Raw genomic sequence first — 15198 nt, forward strand, 5'->3', positions numbered from 1 at the left:
TTATTCATCTTCCGAATACTCTACGCTGCTACTATCATTGTCACTGTTATACGAGCAATCCGACAAAAGAGAATCAATGTCACTGTCACTGTCACTATCACTGTCACTGTCACTATCCCTGTCACTATCACTGTTATACGGATCATGATAATAAGTATATGAATTGGTATCATCACGATCACTTTTATATGGTTCTAGAGTATGTGGAATATACCATGAGCTGATCGTTTGAAAGCTCTGTTCCTTTATGTTTTCATCCTTCTTATGACCATATCTGTCCAACACTTTACATAAAAAGCTCATCGAATCCTTTTCTTGCACAATTTGCTTGAGAGCCATTGTTGTTCCATTTTTAAACAACTGTTTATATTGCTCGTATAACTGCTCCCTTGACTCCTTTGTAAGATCACTAACAAGTAAACAATCTTCGGACGAATCATCTTCGGCAATTTGCTCAACGACGATGAGTTTCGTTTTATTATCTCTAGAATAATTCCTAATATTGGTGATGAGTTCGTTTTCCAATTTGCCAAGAATCGTTATAATAGTGCTAGAAGATAGACCAACGTCAGAAATAAACTTCACCACATCAGAAAGGACAGTACACAAGTTGTCTTTCGATTGACCGTCTGAGCAGTCTACAATTAGACAGCTGTAGCCAAGTAGCTCTACCGTTTGTTTCACGATTAATGAACTCATTTTTATGTTAGCTGAATTACGATATCGATAAATTCTATAGGATGACTCATTTACAAAGTCGTACAATTCAAGAGTTCGGAGAGAGCTCGGTTCTAAACTAATGGTTGAATACAAATTGTTTTTGCTGCTGAAATATTTATTTGTAGCCTTTAGAATTTCGCAGTAATTATCGTTTACTTTGAGTTCTGTAAACTTTTTTTTAATGTTTTCCAGATTTATCTTCTCGCGTGGATTTTCTCTTAGAGCCGTAAGAAGCATGTAGGAAAAATTTTCAAACTTATCTTTCGTATCATTCACCCAGGCTGGCATTATCTCAAGCGCTTGTTCAAGCAGCTTTTTATCATTTTTGGTGCCACATACTAGCAGAAACTCGTCGAAAAATGTTTCGATAATGGGGTCAACTTTTGCATACGGCTCATTGTTTCGTGAGTTTGACAAAATTTCCTCAAAACTGCTTGCAATCAAAATGATTACTGCTTCTTTGCTTTTATTCTGTTCGTTTGATTTGTCATGTTTATTTTCTAGAAAATGCTGAACTATCGCAATAAAATCTGTACCAGCAGCAATTTGAGGCTGTTCAATAAACTTGTATATGCCTGGGTTGACTTTTTCTACACAAGATGCAATCAAATCACTGAACAGTTGGAAAATAATACAATCCTCGCCATTGATTTCATAACCATTTTTAATACAATATGCTAATGTATTTCCTAACACATCCAAACTGGCTTTTCTTAGCTCATGTTGTACATCATTGTTTGCTTTGTTAATTACATACAGTTTTCCACCGATTCTGTCAAACAAAGAAAAGGCGCCATAAGTGGTTGGCTGTGCTAATGGTAACATGAACGTAACATCATCACTCAGTGGTGCGTTGGTACACAAAATGTATGTATGGAACGTGCCCGAAATCTGTGCATCCTTGCGACGGTGATAGTGTTTAAGGTATGACACAAAGTAAGTAGGAATTGAATAGGGACCCTTTGAATAAGGTCCACTAAGTAAATCGTGATGTGTGATTGACTTCAACTTTCCTACTGGATCTTTATGTTTAGCTTGAATGTAAACAGTACCTTTGGGTATCATTGCATTTTCGTAGTACAACACTATGTCGTCGAACTTGCCACCATCTTTGTTTTCCATCGTGATTTCAAATTTCAATAGCTTTCGTTCACAGTGTAGGATAAAAGCTCGAAGAAGTATAACCATTCCAAGTTGTAGATGGTAAAACATACCATGATAAGAAGATGCTCCTTTAGCTTCTTTATGATTCGATGGTCTTGAGGTGTTGCTCGATGACGGCATCGAGTCGTTGTTTGCAACAGCGCTATAGTTGGGAGACGTTTTTCGACTTTTTGCTTGAGCATCCATGTTTGGTTTTTCTGTAAATTGAAATAAAATAACCCAAACTATATCGTGTGATTCTAGTACCAGGTGGATTATATACTATAATGATGCATTGGGTACCTGGCTCAAATTGACGCTGAATCGATATTGTACAAATAAAATTGAGATTGAGTTGGTGCTTTCAATGGTGAGTTTAGCTGTAACGAAAGAAATTTTTGATGAAATTTAAAACATATTATATCATATATCATATCATTCTAACATTTTTTGAGCCAGCTAAATCAGTCTGAGGTGCTAAGACGGTTTTGATTGATGTGGCATTGTTATCGTCGTTGTTGAGGTTTTGTTATAAAGAGTATGAGTGTGAATTTTAAAGCGTAGCTTTCGTGTCAAATTAACTTCAAATATTGTCCCTGAAAGATACATTGTAAGCAAATCCAATTGTGTAGTGTAATGGAAAATAATACATACATTCCCATAATGTGTGTATTATTTTTAGTTATTCACAAAAAGAGAGGTGTTTTTACAGTTATATTCAAAGTCTATATAATACAGAGGTCGATGCATAGCTCGATTTTGGTCCACCTTTTTAAAAGCTTGATTTTGACAGTTAGATGAAAAAGTTTGTGAACGATTCCACACAACCAAATACTTTTTAGGCCCAGTTGTGCCTTTCTGCACAAAATCTATTGTAACTATGCATTTCCTTCTCATTTACATGACATGGAGTAGTTTTTTCACTAATTCACCAGTTAAAAACGACCAAAATCAGGAAACTAGCCTAATAGTTTTGGTCATCTTGAGCTGCACATGATTTCGTCCTAATTTTGGACACTGATCTTGTTATAATCAATAATTGTACTATAATTATTTCTTTATTTGACATTCGTCAACTTTTTTAAGTACAATGGGCCTGATCGGGAACGAAAGTCGATAACGGAGTGGATAATTTAGTCGATCGGTTAGCAAAATTCCAATGTTATCCAATTGAGGTTTCTCAATCAGAATCTCCGCTAACCGATCGGTTTGCCCAAAGTCTATATAATACAGAGTTTCTGGAGAGTCGTCCAGAACATTTGATCAAAAAGCGTGGGAAAGTTTTGACAGCTGGATGAAAAAGCTTTAGTAGTTTCATCGTAGCATACATTGAGGTTTTAGTTGTTGTGCATGCAGTGGTCTGAAAGCATTTTCGGCCATTTTTACATGTTTGTTTGTAATATTGTACTTTAAAAAGTTGGCCAATATCAAGAAAAGATAGAATTATAGTGAAATTATCAATTACAACAAGATCAGTGCCCGAAATTACGACGAAATCTTGTGCAGCTCAAGAGGGTCAAAGCTAAGAGGCCAGATTTCTGATTGTGGTCATTTTTAAGCGATGAATTACTGAAAAAACTACTCCATGCCACGTTCATGAGAAAGAAATGTATAGTTACACTAAGTTTTGAGCACAAAATGCACAATTCGCCCTGAAAAGTGTTTGGTTGCTTGGAATCGTTCGTGAACGCTTTTTCATCTAACTGTCAAAAATAAGCTTTCAAAATGGTGGGCTAAAATCGAGCTATGCATCGACCTCTGTATTATATGGACTTTGGGTTTGCCAGTGGAGTGGAATGGTGTTAGCCGCCATAGCAACGTGGTTAAAAAGTCGAGCAGTGGGATATGCAGTTGAAAACTTCATATAAAAAAACCATTTCAGTCGGATAGCTATAACTACTGCTCCACCCCAGTTGATATAACAGTGGAAAACTAAATAATATGAAAAACCATGTTTGACAGCTCGCAAAATAAAATGTTTTTTCGCTATTTCAGTTATTTGAGATGTTTTATCACTCGATTTAGCTAAAATATTATTTTTTAGAAAATATAAATCTATGCGTTTTTTTTTAATAAATAATAAAAACACATAAATTTAGGTTTATAACAGGTATCTAATTTTTATGGTTCAAGCTAAGAAATGAAAAACCAACAAAATAAATCCTTTTCTGCTAATCTTTTTCTTTTATCCAACTTTATGTTATGGCCTTATGGCATGTTAGAATCGGTTCCGACACGTAAATGCAACGAGATTAAGAAGACCAGTAGGATCACTAGGTACAAGAAAATATAAGCAACTCATATCCGTTGGAGCGGCGAGTTCCGGTTGGAATCGTTTGCGTTGTTTTGCACCTATCGAAGGTGTTGTGCCTACTTGTACCTTCCGGACTATCCCCAAAAACTCAGAGTCGCTTATGGAAGGGTACAACCCGGGAGTGTTCGGATTGACACATACATCGCTAAGTTCCACGCCTCGTGACAAACGCGTTACCCAATGAATTTTTTTGTTCATCCATTTAAACGAATATGTACACTTGAATAGCATCTATACTAAATCGCTTAGATTACAATTTTAACGTAGTTATTTTATTTTTATCAAATCTGACGCAATCATCATCGTATGTGTGGAAGCACATTCATTGTCGTATCAAGCTCGCCAGGCTTCAGTTAAACACATGGAAACGAACGACTCAGGTGTTGTGCGGAGGGGGGGGGAGGGTTGATTTCGTCACTTGGCTTTGAATCAAATTCACACTTTATTTTTTTTCTTGGGAGAGTGGGGGGTATTGGTCGGAATCCCTCATATATGGGCCCCCTGTAGTCTTTGAGTACCTTCGTCCATGGAGCCTCTATCGTTCACGGAGGTCCACGATGAGACTACTGTACACACTATATATGCTGGACTTCATATCCACGGGGCTTCCTGCGGCCACTCAGTCCGCTTACCGTTAAATCCGCAATTGCGGAGAGGGCGTAGTAGGTTTAAATTTAAGTGGCAAGATGACTTGGTGGCGTCAGTCATTAAGGCCAGGATAATGGACTGACGAGGGCGAGAGACCGTGAGCGGCTTCTGACACTGCTTATTGCACGGAATAATTGTACCACGTTGTTTCAATATATTTTTGCACGAGAACGTAAAATACGGACGTTCACGGATCCAACGTTTGCGGCGGCTGGAGTTGATGGGCGCCCATGGTACATGACACAGGACAAGGGTCAGCGAAGGCGGCAAGTTTAGAAAGGATTCAAACCTCGTCTTCCAATTTATACGATTTTGTTTCATCTAGACTTGTTCAGCCAACAACCCGTTTTATACTTTACCCGGATCGTTGGAACAGGCCAACAGTCGGTACTGTCTAAGGCCACTTCTGCTGTGAATTCTTCACTAGATGGTCCGTAAATAAGCAAAATTTACTATTTTATTCATTCCGCAAAACAACACCTCTATATGTAAAAAAAAGTGTGATTGACATGTAGGCAAAAGCAATGGCTACTCGAATCGGAAAGAGTTATCCACCAGTGGAGAAATTATCCACCGGTGGAAAACAAATTCCACCGGTGAAGTCGAGCATATTAACCGATCGGATAAATTTTATCGACTTTCGTTGGCGATCAGGCCCAATATTACGAACGAACGATGTAAAAATGACCGAAAATGCGTTAAGATCACTGCATGCACAACAACTACAACCTCAATGTATGCTACGATGAAGCTATTGAAGCTTTTTCATCCAGCTGTCAAAACTTTCCCACGCTTTTTGATCAAATGTTCTGCACGACTCGAACTCTGTATTAAATAGACTTTGGTTATATTTTAAAACATTTCCCGGTGGTACAGTCGTCATCTCGTACGACTTAAAAACAAACCGCTAGATCTAGCGAAGATTCGTGCTGTGTGAACGCAAAAATATTAGCGAATCTTTTTTTCACTTGTTTCTGGTGCAAGGAGAACGATTCACGAAGAAAGATATGGCTTTTGACAACGTACGTATTAGATTACGCCTTAAAATGTTACGTTATGGCAATATATGTAGTCCGGTTGCCTGCAATTCAACAAAATAATTCCTAAAACAAGGGTGCATAAAGAAATGCACAATATACAACCGTTACAGCAAGGTTCGGAAACGATCTAAAAACTACCGTTATGATTCAAATTACGGACAGCTTCAAATTCCGGACATTTCGCATGATTTTATTAAATATCTTCATACCAAGTTCCTGGGCAGGCTGTTTTTTAATTTTAGATGTTTGCCATGATGTACTAGAATAAATTAAACATGAATTCCACCCATAGTAGGCCCTGATGCGACAGTAAATAAATATTTTTTTCGGTCAGTTAATCACCAAAGGCATTTTTAGCAGCTTTGCTTCAAGCCCACGTCAGTGTTATTTCTTTGATAATTCCTATTTATCGCGACCACGTGCATTGAAATAAATAAGAAGCTATTTTGGAAGTAGTTATCAACGTGAAAACAAAAGTGTTTCACCATATTGTGCTCGTAATTTCATTTAAACACGAATTTAATACTGTTCGGAAAACGAAGCAAGATTTTTTATCTTGTTTTTAATTCCGAACAGCCGAAGCGCATTGTGATTTATTGCATAAAAAATGTTTTTAAACAGTGTTAATAATAAGAAAACAATGATGTTTGAAGATGTTTGTGAAAAACGCATTGATGGCAGTAAGGGAAAGACCGTCGATTCGCGTAGCAATTGTTTGGTTATATTCATCTACGAGTACAAGAAAAAAACAGCACCAAAACTCCGTTGTGTTTAGGACCATCGTTCTATCGGTCTAGGAGGACACCGACATTCAGAATCAAGTGTCCAAACCTTAAAACTCAAAATTGTCCGGAATATGAATCAAAATATCGTTGCAGTTTTATAATATTTTACAATGTTTCGAGTAAAATGATTGGAAATCTTTATTTTCTCTCAAATCGTTCGGAGTCGTTCGGAGTCGTCCGGAGTTGTCCGGAGTCGTTCGGAGTCGTTCGGAGTTGTTCAGAATCGGAGTCGTTCGGAGTCGTTCGGAGTCGTTTGGAGTCGTCCGGCGCCTACCGGAGTCGTTTGGAGTCGTTCGGAGTCGTTCGGAGTCGTTGGGAGTCGCTCAGAGTCGGAGTCGTCCGGAGTCGTTTGGAGTCGTCCGGAGTCGTTCTGAGTCGTTCGGAGTCTTTCGAAGTCGTTCGGAGTCGTCTGGAGTCGTCTGGATTCATCCGAGGTCGGCCTTCGAAACAAAAGTCTGTATAAGAAGTGCACGCGCAAAGTGAAAGACAAAAACACAACGAAAGGAAATGTCTGATCACAAGCACAAAGGCTCCTGTTGACTCCGACCAACTCCGATTCCAGTCGACTCCGAACGACTCCGGACGACTCCAGACGACTCCGAACAACTCCGAACGACTCCAAACGACTCCGAACGACTCCGGAAGGCTCCAGACGACTCGAGCGACTCCAACTCCGGGCGGATCTAGTGGTTCCATTTTGCCGGAGTCGGATCGGAGTCGTGGGTGCGTTCCACAGAGCACATCACTAGCTGCTAGACTTCCTTTGAGTAAAAATGTGTGTTTGACAGATATTTTTTAGCAAAATATCCCGCTGCAGCAAATTTGCCCAGAGGGATGTCAACGTCTGCTTCCGAACAATTCAATATCTCGCTGAAAGAGTCAATCATATGTTCGATCGAATCAACAAGTTGTCTGAACATGTCTATAAAATCCGCGACAACCCTGTATATCTTATCTTATATATTCCATGCCAAACGGTACGTGTTATCTTATCTTTCGTAAGTTAACAATGGCAATGACAAATTACCTGCTACAAACACCCCTCTTCGTACCAATTTAACGTTAAATCTCCCTATACAAAACGAAGTAAGAGGTGACGCTCACGTCACGCTCACGTTACGCTCATAGGTGAAACGATTGCTCACTATAGGATCTTCCTGTACGAAAAAGTTATTCACTATAGAACGGTTTTGCTAACCAACTATGGGTGCTTGGATGATTTTTATTTCTTTGCGGTGTTTCCATTCTCCGAGGCAACAAGCAATGGTAGAGTGATTGAATCATTGAGGCATTCAAATCAAAAGAAGATCATTGTTTTTTTCTACACACATGTTGAAGGTGTATCAATAATTATCAAATTATTCCCAGTGATTCTAAATAATTCTGTGGTAAAGATTCTACCCCGTTCCATCCATTTTATCGTGCGTAGTAGTGTTTTGGTGTGTAGTTCAAAACGTTTCAATAAAAAGACTTGCTTCGAACCATCATCCAAGTGCAGTCAAATGCTTGCTTGAAAGGATTGCAAAATCGTACGCTATGAACGTTGAACAATTACCATTTTTCATTGTACATTAACCCAAAAATGCGTGGTACAATGCAATATAGTGAAACCATCGGAGCTACATAACTAGGACTAAGTGAACAACTTTAAAACATGCATATAACGGGTTTATATTTCCCATGGATCGGGTCTCCATACGCAGATTGTTGGATAAGGCTCAGTACGAGTTGTGTTAAACATTATATGAAAAAAAAAAATTGAATAATTGAATTTTAATATTTTGTAGCGGGTTCACGGAGCTTAGTCTCGCGGCTGTGTCGTTACCAAAAGAAGGGCTTTATTCTCACTTCCTTCTATTCTTATAAACTATCCTAATCCTCTATCCTAATCTATAAACCTAACCTAGCTATAATAATTCCCAATTATTATGGGATCAAGGTTGCTACAATTTATTCATCCATTGAAAGTATATTTTGCGGGAAAAACAATTGTATGGTTCAGCAGTGGAATTACAACTGAACTGCACTGTAAAACTCAAATGAACAGCAACTCCTATTGGGAAAAGTAATGGGATAATAATATACACGGAATAAGGACATTCCTGGGTCTGGGGTTCTTTTTTATATGAGCACATGATGAAGCTACAAAGTTAAATGAAATTCATTTAATTGTTTTTATTAGCATTTATCACTCCTGAATATTCATGGTTGCTTGGTACACAAATAGTCTTGCAGAAGATGGGGCACGGGTCAATAATAAACCGTGACAGTGAGCCCTGTGTAGGGAAGACTCGGACCCATATGTCATATGAACATGTCATGACATTTAATTGTAGCTATTCCATAAGTTCATGAATGACTAAATTAAATTTTCGTATGTCCTATATGGTTGTGAAAATGTTCAATGATAGCGGAATAGTCAAACATCTTCTTCTTTGCCACAACAACCGTTGTCGGCCAAGGCCTGCCTGCACCACACCGGGGCTTGGTTTTAAGTGACTTTTTGATAAACCATAGCAGGATAATAGTCAGTCAGACTGGAAGTTGAACCCATGATTGACATGTTGTTAAGTCGTTCGAGTTGACGACTGTACCACGAGTCCAGCCGATAGTCAAACATACTGAAAAAGAAAGTGGACCACGATTGCTAATGTAATGGAACAACTAACATTTGTAAATAAGACAAAAATATGGAAGGACTATAAACCGGGATAACAATAGGATGGAAGCCTGTACCAAGATAGCAACACGATCATAAAAAGTATCAGTAAATAGACATCAAAAGAGAGCGGGAATGCTTACCTACATGTTTGAATGAAAACATTTAAATGTGCCCTGCAGTTAGTATACACGTCTTAGGTTCTGTTGCTTAAACCTGCAACCGGGCCAAATTAACTAGTGTAGTACAAAATATCATAACATATGATACCAATTGTATGCAGCTGTACCATCACTTGACACGAATTGAACTTGGAAAGAAAATGATAAAGATGTTTGTGATATGCATTTAGACTGAAATACACGCATTTTTGCAAACCAAGTGTTGCGCGTTTCAATTGGTAATTGTTGGGTGTACCGACATGCACCCCGACGAAAGTGTAAATCAAGGGATTCGCAGAATCGAGCAATTTTGTCGGTCGATGTCATATGTATAAAACGCAAAGCCCTTGCGATAACATTGATAGCGACCAAAAATTCGTACCAGCCGTACTGTGCGTCACACTCATTAAGAGTGTATAGGTAAAGAAATTCAGAAAGTTATTAAGGTTAACTCTGGATAGAGATGTAAACCAAAATTGAGTAATTTACCTTGCCGATGGGAATCAAAATTGATTTGACAAATAGTTTATCGTAATAAAATTCTGGCAAAAAACGACAAACGGCAAACATTTAAGCACATTACACACACATAGGAACATTCAGGAATAGGAATGAACTGCAAAAATGACTAACAAAAAAACAATAACACTTACAAATTTAGCAAATAAAACGGGAATCTGCGTGGTTAGAAAAAGTCTAAGGCAATTCACACGAGTAGCGCATGGGTGATCTGTTCCAGTAGCAATCGAACAACAATAGTTTACTATTAACGATCGTCAATGCACGCCAGACACTTCACTTCACGAATCGGACTGGATCGCTTGCACAAACTTTTATGGTGTTTTAGTCCTCTAGCTTGTCCGATGGCTGAACCCAGACGAGCCAACACACCTTTTGAATTGGAATGCTGCGAACTGAAATGGTCTGTAATAGATTTACAACGAACTTAAATTTTGTAGGTAATCTTATCTTGTGAAGCATATATCAGTGCCGCCTTATCCCATCTCATGTTTTTGCTGAAATTAACAACGACATGTTACAGGGTTTCGAATCATATAAGGGAATAGTTCAACCACTTAGGGGAATGTTGCAAATCGGTAGGGGAATGTTGCAAGCAAGCTGTGGATGTTTGCAATCACTTAGGGGAGTTTTGCAATCGATTAGGGGAATGTTGCAAGCGTACTGTGGAGCTGTCATCAGACTGTGGGTAACGGTGTAAAAAGCTACGAATTGGTACCGTTGATGTTTTTTTTAAACATCGTTTGGAGTTGTTTTCGTGTGGGATTCTGCTGTACACATGATAAACTAAATAAATCCTGCTGTGGAGCCATAATTAAACATGATAAGTTAGTAAGATTGACGAAAATATTTTGAGGTATTTACAGCGGCACCCACAGTCTGATGACAGCTCCACAGTACGCTTGCAACATTCCCCTAATCGATTGCAAAACTCCCCTAAGTGATTGCAAACATCCACAGCTTGCATGCAACATTCCCCTACCGATTTGCAACATTCCCCTAAGTGATTGAACTATTCCCTTATATGATTCGAAACCCTGTATATACCAGTGACAACAAACTCGATTTGGGTCGCATAAGGGATGACAGTTAAAAGTATGCTCACGGGCTACACGGGCTACAATTTTTAACTTCCTAAATACACCGTTTTCGAGTCCAAATAAACAATGGTAAGCTGCTCTACAATGTAAACCAGGGTTTTCGTGAAATCTCTCTAAGATGTGGTCTCTTCAAGATGAATTGCCTAATGCCCAGAACGAAAATCCTCCAATCTTCGCAACGGAGGAGTGCGAGTGTGTGTCTCATGTACACAGCAAAATTTTGGGCAACACCACGATGGTGGGAGCGTTTGGGCATGTGATGGGGTGGTGGAGTGCGAGTGTGTCGCACGATTGCTTCTAAATTAGGGCCAGGGGTAGCGAGAGGCATCAAAATGAGTTATATCAACCCCAACAACAACATCAACATCAACAAAAACAACAATAATCTGTCTACACAGCGACGGATCTAACGGTAGGCGAAATAGGCAGTCGCCTGGGGCCCCGCACATTCAGGAGCTCCGTAGATCGGTAGTCTATAGTATGTAGTATGTATAAAATTGGACAGAGTACTAATTCCTAGGGCCTCCGAAACTATCCTAGATGCTAGGAACGTGGGGCCCCGAGACTGGCGAATCATTTGCACCCCCCTCCCCCCGGTTGAAAACCGCTAATCTAAGCTGACGGTCCCTTGAAGATTTGCCTTAGGGAGATTTCACTGTAATACGGACGTCACACGAGCAGTGGCGGATTTAACGGTACGCGGACTGAGCGGCCGCGGGGGCCCTGTCAATTTAGGGGCCCCGTGGATGGTAATTCCAGCATATACAACAGTGTGTACAGTAGTAGTCATCGAGGACTTCTGTACCCAATAGGAGCCTCATGGACGAAGAGACTCATACTTGGTGTTTGGTACTTGGTGTCTAAAAATGATCTAGATAATTTTTTTCATTATATCGTTTCATAGACTTGAAAAACGATCAAGTATAATTATTCGTTATTAGGCAGCGTGTTGGATCGTCATCAGGAAGTTTGTGATGTAGGTGTTACACTGTACTCTAGTTTAAATGTCCATTTACACGTTGACAACACTGTTAACAAGGCATACAAGATGCTAGGTTTTATCTTTCTACAATTCCGATAATGTACTTATGTCTTAAGTCTTATGTCGTTGTTTACTTATCTTTTGTGCTGGTGGGTGATGTACTGCCCAGTACTTTGGTTCCCGAATTGCACTACACAATATGCTCAACACAATAGAGGCAATACAACGGAAGTTTACAAGACTTGCTTTAAAATGCGACCAATTCAGAGGACTTACAATCATGTCAAGTTATCGCTCGCGTTGCCGTCTACTTGGCCTATAGACGCTCGAACACCGTTTTAAGGTAAACCAATGTTTATTTGTTGCTAACATATTCGTCTAAAAAACGAATTAGACGTTGTTTATTCGAGAAGAGCAACATCTACGTGCCTTCGAGACCTCTTCGCTCTCATAACTTGCTTGTTGGTGAGAGCAGGCATACCTTATATGGATACAATGAGCCGTTACTAGCTATAAAGGCAATTCAATACATGGTCTTATCACTTTGATTTTAGTTTAACAACCAACACATTTAAAGAGAATATTTTATTAATTTCGAATTTTAGGCGACACCGGATTAAGGCAGATGTTAAGGGAATAAGCTAGGGATTAGGTGTTGAATAGCTAAATAAATATATTTATATTTGATTAATAAATAAATAATAAATTATGGGTAGTCGAGGGCCGCCTCGTGTAACATACGTATAAAGACAGATTGGTATAGATAGTAAACGACGAACAGTTACAATTTATTTTTAGAATATTACCTTTCAATGTGTCTCGAGTTTTACGTAATAAAAGATCTTAAATATAACAATTTGAACCAGAAAAAGGGAAATAAAAAGATTTTAAAATTTATCTATCTTTGTTTGTACTCAAATGACGAAATTAAATTAAATTCGATTAAATACTGTTCCACTGACAGGCAGAAATTTAAGCTTGCAGGCTTGGGTCATTTTTAGATTCAAATGATTATTGATCGTTTTTAAAGGGAATTGTACTCCAAGTTATTTTGTCGATCACGAGTATTCCAATGCGTAATCACTCATACAAATACACGACCCACGGCCCAATGTTGGGTTAAGTGGGGGAACTTGTGTAATGGAAGTATATTTTTCCAACTTTGAAATCTTTTTTTAGGGATCATTTTTTTTCTCGTAAGGACAGCCTGGTTGGCCGTATCATTATGGACTAGACTTAAATCTTACATTGTTGGTTCTATTGTATTTTTTAATATCTATGGGCTAGCCGGAGCACATTTCCTTGCTCGGCTTTGTGCCCCTTATTCCGGGTGGGCTCGGATTCTGTTGTATGCCAGCCGTTCTCTTTCCATAATGTCTATGGGGTATTCCAGTATTCCCAACCAAGCGAGCAGGGATTCGGTGTATATAGCATCGACACCGTATTTTACAGATGTTAGGCGAGCGATGGTTTCCAGCATTCGGGTTGTCTAGTGCTCCGCGATGGGTTGGTTGCTCTAAATCACCACTCTGAGCTCGTCACAACCGTCGGTTATGTGTTCAGACTGCCCGAAGATCACTAAACATAATTAAACATACAACGTGGACTGTATACTAGGCACTAAAGTTACTACTAACAAATATGCGAATAGGTACAATCATTCATAACCGGGTAAATATGTACACGCGAGAACATTAATAAGTTTTCACATGCCTATGCGTGTGTAGATGTGGATATAAAGAAAATCCACATGCACACACACACACCCATGCACACGAACGCCCATACACCCTAAGCCATACATGATCATACCTTTACATTTATTGGGTCTCTAAACATATAAGTTCGGTACGTGATTATAAGGTGATGCCAACCTCTTTAGCACATTTGTGCAGAATTCTCGCGTAATCGTAGTCCCTTTGACCAAGGATGTCACGTATTGGGACCTCAGGGTTCCTCCCTATTGCTGGAACCGTCGATATTAGTGCGGGTCTTGTTGTTTCAAACTCCACACATGACCATATGACGTGGACTCCTAGGAGAGATGGAGTAAAGAAATCTCCAGAGATCATCGGCATCCCACATGCTCTGCCAACGAGCCATGCATAATTGCTGTGGGAAGCGGAGGAATTCGTGAGGCTGAATCGATCGTTCAAAGGAATCGCCCTCAGAGGCGCCTCGTTTGGCCAAGAGATCTGCCCTCTCATTGCCAGGGATTCTGCAAGGTAGCCAGACAAGCGATATTCGAAACGCTTTATTGAACAAAGAGCTTAGTGTTTCTAGATTTTTTTTAACAAAGTAATCAGAGCCCTTCATCGCCTCCACGGATTTCAAAGTTTCGACAGCACTGAGACTGTCAGTGAATATATAATATTGATCCAGAGGGCTCGCGCTTATTAGAAGCAACGCGTAGAATATGGCATATAACTCTGCGACAAATATTGAGCATGGCTGTCTCAATTTGAAGAAGGCTTGTTTGGATGTATTATATACACCAAAGCCCGTGCCCACGTCTGAAGAGGATCCGTCCGTAAAAAGGGATCATATTAAAACATAAGCATTATTTTACTATAAATTACTTTTAATATATTTTATTTATGCAAGTTACATTTTAACATTTTCTATAACGTGATGTGTGTGATATATGTAATATAATAGGCTTAGTGGTATCAAAATATTAAACAATAAAAATACCCCGAAGCTCAATTTATGTACATGGTAACTGTATATTAATTCACACTCGCTTGAATATTTAGTATTTAAGAAACTAAATATTCTGAAACCCATGGAAGCAGACAATTATTCAAACGAATAAATAAATAAATAGATGAATAAATAAAAAAATAAAGAAATAAATAATATTGATCCATTATGCGCTTCATGTCGAAGGCAAAGGTGTCGAACCTCCAACACTGTATTACTTCAAAATAACTAAAAATGCCTTGAACATAATACTATTGCCGCCTGGTTTAAAGACGGCTTGCGCAATTTTATGCATAATTTCTACAGAGACTCAACCTCTCGGATTTGTGTGGAAATGTGTAAAATTAGAAGTATAAACAAATATGTCATCAAATTTTACCCTACAACAAAGCACCCATTACCACAATTACATATTTAGAGATTT

General features: G+C 38.9%; 1 protein-coding gene across 1 annotated transcript; it reads right to left on the reverse strand.

Annotated features, from left to right (window-relative positions):
- Positions 1–10360, reverse strand: LOC120905194. The gene is made up of 3 exons (XM_040316057.1): positions 10124–10360; positions 2167–2243; positions 1–2081 (listed from the first exon to the last, which is right to left on the reverse strand). Exon 3 carries the CDS (start codon positions 2068–2070, stop codon positions 1–3), a length of 2070 nt encoding a protein of 689 aa, XP_040171991.1. The 5' UTR covers positions 2071–2081; positions 2167–2243; positions 10124–10360.
- Between the last annotated feature and the right edge of the window lie 4838 nt (positions 10361–15198).

Source organism: Anopheles arabiensis, chromosome 3, assembly GCF_016920715.1.
Source record: "Anopheles arabiensis isolate DONGOLA chromosome 3, AaraD3, whole genome shotgun sequence".
Lineage (NCBI taxonomy): Eukaryota > Metazoa > Arthropoda > Insecta > Diptera > Culicidae > Anopheles > Anopheles arabiensis.